The sequence below is a fragment of the Simochromis diagramma genome, unplaced genomic scaffold (genome assembly GCF_900408965.1).
Source record: "Simochromis diagramma unplaced genomic scaffold, fSimDia1.1 OVJJ01000320.1, whole genome shotgun sequence".
NCBI classification, from domain to species: domain Eukaryota; kingdom Metazoa; phylum Chordata; class Actinopteri; order Cichliformes; family Cichlidae; genus Simochromis; species Simochromis diagramma.
The window spans coordinates 4,681,020-4,688,558 of NW_024386773.1; the positions used below are offsets into that span (position 1 = coordinate 4,681,020).

A 7,539-nucleotide genomic window follows, 5' to 3' on the forward strand; every position below is an offset into this window, starting at 1 on the left:
ACAGAGGTTCGGTCACTGTAGGTGAATACACTCTCAGCTTATCTGTGTGTGTAATATGCCAAGGCTACAGAAGGACAGTTGAGGAGTGGATTGAACTGCAGAGGTAGTTTGAGAAGTTTCTATGGACATCTTGATACTTTCATTTCGCTGTAAGGCTGGGTCACTGTTTACTTGCCCTTTGCTGTAGTGTGATTGCATGAGCACTGACTCTCCATAGTGAAAGGTTAGTGGGAAGTATAAGTTTGGGAAAGGGTCAAAGAAAGTGCCAATGAGGTCAATAGTAAACCACTGGAAAGAAAGAGCAAAGAAGTATTAGACTTTCTCAACACAGAAAGTGAAGAGTAATAAAACACAGAATTGGCACGGCACCTGGGGGTCCTGGCCTGGCTTCACCGTCTTTCACATTCTACCTCGCGCCCTCTCTCATGGCTGGCATTCCCTCACCTTGGGGGATTTCCTCGGGCGTGTTGCTACAGCTGGCACGGGATTGGCAGCGGCACCTATTTATTCTCACCTCATCATCCAGCCCATAAAACCACCGTGTCGGGTTCGAATCTTTGGCTGTCTCAGCTGTCTCATGGACAACTAGTTAGACTTTCCTCTTGATTATTTCCGAGTGAACGCCTCTTGTGCTCATCACATTTTCTTCTCCACTTTCAGATTTCGCACAGTTGGTCATCTTCACGTTCAGCACTTCGGGCTCTAGAGAGCTGTTGACCTGCCTCACCTGCCTGCCCACTTTCCCTCTGTCTTCCATTCAGAGAGATTCATAAATATTATTGCTGGAGACTGCTTCAAAGTTTATTGACAGTCTGAGCAATTGTGGCACCTGTTTCCTGTAAGTCAATCGGTGAACTGCGTTTTGTGTTTGAGTTTGCTTCAAAGTGCAATTCTTATGAATCATGACATAAATTACATATAAATTTACATAGACATCACTCATTATTATTATGTTATTATGATATTATATATTATTATATTATATTATGATATTATATATTATTGGTTCTGTTTTTTCTTATGTATAGGTAATATCAGTTCAGACAGATTTTCATTTAGTACCCTCTGTTGGTCTCCCTATTGCTCACTCATCATCCAATCCTTCTCCTTCCCTTCATCTTATTCTCTTATCTCATGGTTCAATGTCTGTCACTGACTGCTCTATCTGCTCTGGGTTACAAAGGGATTTTACCAGTCAGATAATCCATCTATCTTCATCTTCCATGCACTCTGTGAATATACACCACCGCTTTAATGGCTTTACTCTGAAAGATACCAACAGCTCCAAAAAGCTCTCAGAGCGACATTTCACTGGAAGCCACGATTCCCTTGCTCATTTTAAAGTAAAGGAGACTTTTTTTATTTCTCTGTATTTAGCCAAGAAAAAAGCTTGCCGAAGAGCGTAGTTTTATAAAAAGGTGTTCCTTTTAGTTATGTGATCACACTCTACTCACTGGTTATGCTGAAGGTCTAAATCTGAAGGTGGAGACCAAATCTTGTGCCATAAAATGGGCAATTATCTTCCATAGTTTTCATTTTTTTAGATGACTTAAGGAATATAATGACTGCCAGAATCAGATGTAAATAATCACTCTTAATGACAGTCACATTCCCGTTTCTTATCCAAAAATATGAGAATGTATATATGGTATAAACTCTTTGTTAAGTACATTGCTAGTACTCAGTTGCGCCCCAATTTGCCTTCCTTATTGCTTTCATTCTTTGTGGCAAAAATTCAGCCAGTTTCTAGAAATTTTGTTCCATGTTGACATGAAAGCGTCAAGCAGTTGCTGCACATTAGGAAGCTAAACATCCTCGATACAAATCTTCAGTTCCCAAAGTGCTTACTGAATTTAACTCTGGAAGTCTTTGGTGTACAGTGAACTCATTGCTATGGTCAAAGATAAAGATGGTTGTGCATGAAAGTGTTAGTAGATTCAGAACTACTCAGACCAGTGCACAGGGCACCAACAACCATGCTACATTCAAAGTTACTTTAAAAACCGTTCATCCCCATTCTCAGGCTCAGTTTGAACTTCAGCAGGTCGCCGTGACCATGTCTTCATGGCTAAATGCATTGAGTTGATACCTTGTGATTGGCTAACTAACCAGCAGAGGAAAAGGTGTACCTAACAAAGTGACTTGTGAGTGTAAACTTCTGCTACACTCTCCTCTTGTTTTGCTGCCCTGATGTGTTTGAGTGTGTTTCTGACCCAGGAATGTGTATGTATATGTTAGCTGTGCATAACCCATAGATCATTACATATAATATTATTTATAAGGTCAGACTTCATTGCAATCAAATTAACGGTGAATAAAATTCCTTTATATTGACTTGTTTTCTCATCTAATCTATTTTCCACTCACAGAAGCAAGTGCTGTATGTGGCATACTTGCAACATTATGTATTCGATTGAAGCTTTCTTTGCTTAGGGCAGTTGCTTTTTAATAAAATATTTTAATTTGTTGTTGGTCGCTAATTGGAACATTTGTCATCCAGATTTATGTGTGGACATTGATGTGTGGCCTGCCATGACTGTGTAGTGAATAAAACATTATCTGAATGTAGCACACGAGTACTTTCTGATCTTGTTGCGAGTACAACAATCATGACTGTAAGGGAATTCAGCTGTATAATAACAATAACAATCAAGAACACTAGAAAATACTGTAACACAATCACACTACCCACTTGCTGCCATCTGTAATAATTTTATATAATTCCTCACGTACAAGGTCTTAAATAATCAGGCCCCATCTTATCTTAATGACCTTGTAGTACCATATCACCCTATTAGAGCACTTCGCTCTCACACTGCAGGCTTACTTGTTGTTCCTAGAGTATTTAAAAGTAGAATGAGAGACATCTGAGTTTTCAGGCCCCTCTTCTGTGGAACCAGCTTGCAGTTTGGATTCGGGAGACAGACACTATCTTTACTTTTAAGATTAGGCTTAAAACTTTATATATAGTTAGGGCTGACCAGGTGACCCTGAATCCTCCCTTAGTTATGCTGCAATAGACGTAGGCTGCCGGGGATTCCCATGATGAATTGAGATTTTTCTTTCCAGTCACTTTCTCACTCACTATGTGTAATAGACCTCTCTGCATTGAATCATATCTGTTATTAATCTCTGTCTCTCTTCCACAACATGTCTTTATCCTGTTTTCCTTCTCTCACCCCAACCGGTCGCAGCAGATGGCCCCGCCCCTCCCCGAGCCTGGTTCTGCCGGAGGTTTCTTCCTGTTAAAGGGAGTTTTTCCTTCCCACTGTCGCCAAGTGCTTGCTCATAGGGGGTCATATGATTGTTGGATTGTTCTCTGTATCTATCATTGTACGATCTACTGTTACAATATAAAGTGCCTTGAGGCGACTGTTGTTGTGATTTGGCGCTATATAAATAAAATTGAATTGAATTGAATTAATTCTTAAATTAATCCTTTAGGCAGCCATTTTTTTCCACAACAAGTCTGTTTGATGTAAAATTCTGTCTAGCAGTTAAAATGACATGGGACAAAGTGGTTCACCTATATAACACTGTTTAAACCTAACTGTCCATGTATTCTAGAGGTGCCAGTTGGGTGTTTGCCTTCTTTGTACTAAAGTTCAAAGCAAATGAACAGTGGCAACAGCTTTTCTCAGGTAACAGAAAAAATTGGGGGCTTTGCGCAGTGTCTGTCAGTTTGCTTGTGTCGCTTTTGCGCCATCTGTCCTTTTCTCAGCTCTACTTTGCTTCTTCCTTCCCACCCACAAATCAGAAATGCAATCAAGCTGGCTCCAACAAGGACCCTCGAATCACCACTAGCGGCTAAAAAAGCTCACGGTATATTTAACCTCTGTACCCATCAGCAGCCACTTGAAAAACACTCCCTTGCCTGCCTGTGCACGCACACACACAGTTTTTACTATGCTCTCATTACTATACTCAAGCACACTATACCAGGTGAGTGTCTTTGTTTGTGGACTGTACTTGTTTTAGTTTTTAACTAAATACGTGCATGTGTGTGTGTTTGTGTGTGTTCAGTTTTTGTCACTACTGAGTGGTGAGGCACTCTCTGATTAGCACCCATTTGTTTTCAGATGCTCTTAGAACAAAATAAGAGGCAGCGCTGACAAGAGGACAGACACGGCAGGATTAAAATACACACGCATGTCCAAAATACAGTTTGAGACAGTTCAAACATACTTTTCTGTCAAGCTGTCAAATTGTAAAAAAAAAGAAAAACGATTGAGAGAAACCGAGAGGCACATTTAGGACAAAGACGCCTCAGGAGGAATGAATGCATTGCAGAAGAAAAGAAGGTCCAGGAATAGAGGAAGAAAAACGAAAGAAGAAAAGAAAGAGCAAAGACAGGCAGAGCTGTAAGGCTTTGTGAAACGCGGTTTGGGCCCTGGATTGACAGTCACTGCAAACATCAACACTGCAAATGACAGGGTTACACCAGCAAAAGGCACCCATTCAAACACTCGCACAAACCTCTGGCACTGTTAGCAAAACTCTGGATAGCGTTTGTTAAAATCACCTAAACCCTCAAGAAGGAATAAAAAAGGCAGCATATTTCATTTGGCTGTCAAACTTTTTGGAACCCTGTAAAGCGCCAAAGGATAGAAAATTAGCAGTGTGTAAAACCAAAAACATAAAAGACTTAGTAAAGACTGGGCTATGTGAAAGTCAAACACTTGCATGCAGACAATAGAACGGGTAGCTCACGTCAAATGACTACGATCACTTTGCTGGCATGTGGAAGAAGTTGATTTTTGGCAATTTTGGCCATTTTTGACTCTATAATAGTTAGAAAATACACTTTCAATCTTGCAGCTTGCTGTCATTTATAGTCGTCGTGCAGCATGGGTTGCCCCACACAGGTGTTTTCACTTGTGCCAGATTAGACCACTTCTCAGGACTGTGGGGGCGTGTATATATTGACTGACATCTCCCTCGAGCTGCAGCTGTCTGGACAACTTACTGTACATCTTTGCTTGCTGCAACTGGTTACACTATTTTGGTGATATAATTAACAGGGTAGCTGTGCTTCAACCAGAGCAGAGGTTTAATTAGCTGGAATGATTGACTGCATCTATTTAGCATTCAGAACTGTGCAACTGTGTGAGTCTGTCCAATACAGGTTTTTCATTTCCTTGGGTGCAGGTACACATATTGCACTAGAACTGAAAAATCGTGGCGTTATAATATAACAGGAACTTGCAGGAAAATTTAATTAACTAACCATTAGCCAGTGTATTCCAAGTGTTTATGACTGGTTAGTTAGGTGTGCACCAGGTGGTATAGGTCTTGTAAGACCATGCTAAACAACCATAAAGATTGGTAAACCTTGTTCAATTGCACAACAAACATTCCTGTACATGCAACCAGTATCCAACACCCCAACAATATTTATATGAGCATATATGAAACTATAATAGTAACTGTTATCTGTTACTAACTATCCAGATTTTCACAGGTGACTGTCCTGTTTTTTCCATGTTGCAACTTCATTATATTATTATGACATAATATTTTTTTCTATGGACCTTCAGCACTGTGTAGAGTAAGCCCACATACTGTTTCATACTTATTAACTGTACACCTGTCTTGAAGAGATTTTTTATCTTTCTGATAATGCTAATCGTGCTCGGTTCTCTTTTAATCCCTCTGTATTATCTTGCACTTGCTTTAATATTCGTATCTGTATCCTCTGTATTTCAGCTGCAACAACAACCCAATTTCCCTTCAGGGCTCATTAAATCTCTCATACTTTGTCTCATTCACAGAAAGGCTAGAAAGACATTGTCTGTCAATGCTGAAATCATTAATGAACATGTTTCTGTTGTTATCTGGGTTCAAAAACACAGAGCAACACACACACAAACACAACAACAACAGCCAATTGGGTGCTATTATGAACACTGTCTCTTTCCAGAGTTAAGAAATAAAGGTTTCAGAGACAATATCAGCCATAAACACATGAGACATACCAGATGCATGACAACTGTAGAAGTGTAACACACACACACTAGCTGAGGGTTTCTTTAAGTGCTGAACAGAGACTCAAAGAGGAAACAAGAGCAAAGGATATCTACTCTTCTTTGAATGGTCCTCCTCTGTGACAGAATTAAGTCTCTTTCCATTTCCACCTGAACCCCTCGGCCCCTTAAATCTCTTGTTTCTGTGTGTCTGACAGTAAGAAATATGTCAAGTCTACTTCACACTATTTTACAGCACAGAAAGGTCCAAATTAAAACAATAGGTGGTTTTATGGTAACCTACTGAAAGTTCTCCATGCTCCCCAATTTGCCTTTTTGTGCAGATAAGTCAGTAAGTAAAGTAAGACTCAGTGGAGTAAGAGTCATTAAGGAAGTCTCAACTCTTTGTGTCATTTTTTTTTTTTTTTTTTCCTTTACTTCCTGTCACTGTCATATATTTTTCTAGATGCCTGTCTGCCCTCATCACTCTCTTTTGTGTGTTTTTGCATCATTATGTGGAGTTCTTTTGAGCCTCCTGTCAGTCATTACCTCACATTCACTGTCCTCACTCTCCAAAATCACTTGATTTCCATTTTAGTTTTATTATTTCAGTCATTTTGCCACATTTAACTTTTCCTACTATCTATATGAATGAAATGCTGCCATCTGGATTTATGTATTTTTGTTTCTTCACACATACCATACCATAATGCAGGAATAAATGTTTTTTTTATTAGGTTTGTATATGTTGATAATGAAGGTGGTCATTTTTCTCTGTCTTTATTTATCAATACATTGCTGCCCACCATCTAAAATCGCTCACCTTTTGTTGTATTTTTCTGTCTCCGTATCTTTACTCTTCCACTTCCTTACTTTAACTCCCCCCTTCATGCTCTCCCTCTGATCATTTTTCACATTTCAGATTGTGGCCGTGTTGACGGGTGCTGAAAACATCGACTTGCTTTGATGTTTGATGTTTGCTGCTTGTGTAAGTTTGTCTCGCTGAGCCTAGGGTTTGAAGGTAATAAGAGGTATGAGATATGAGTGTGAGTGGGGAGCTAGGCAGCGGGTACAGAAAAAAAGCAGAAAAAAAAAACGTTTTCCTTCGGCGATTTGCAGGTTTGCAAAACTTGGACAATGAAAAAAAGAATTGCTGCAATGGCATTTTTAAAAAATTATTATCCTATATGTATTATTATTATTATTATTGTGAAAAATGCTAGCCAGAGCTCAACTAATACTTCCAAAGTGTAGTCTACTGGCCAAAACTTCCATCTGAATAAAACAATAAGTCAAGCAAATAAACATTAAATAGCATAAGTAAATAAATGAATGAGTTTTATGCTTTTAAAGACTCATCAAAAATAAAAGGTGCAAAGTACAGAAAAAAATCAAAGACTGGAATCTGAGTATGTTTTTGATATTTGTAGGATCTATTTTGTTTTGTAGTGATATACATAAACATGTCATATACATTGTACCATTTACTTCATGAACTCTCAGGATTAGATCATTGGGTCTTTGTATATGTTATCAGGGATGGAAAAACAGTCATGCCATCTAATCTCGTCACATC

General features: G+C 39.0%; 1 protein-coding gene across 1 annotated transcript in view; it reads right to left on the bottom strand.

Annotated features, from left to right (window-relative positions):
• Window positions 1-6,881: 6,881 nt before the first annotated feature.
• zgc:136683 (receptor-type tyrosine-protein phosphatase T) overlaps window positions 6,882-7,539 on the bottom strand; it is a 76,593-nt gene continuing 75,935 nt past the window's right edge. Inside the window, exon 4 of the mRNA XM_040009779.1 lies at window positions 6,882-6,971. Within this exon, the coding sequence (XP_039865713.1) occupies window positions 6,882-6,971 (90 nt within the window). The remainder of the gene's footprint in view (window positions 6,972-7,539) is intronic.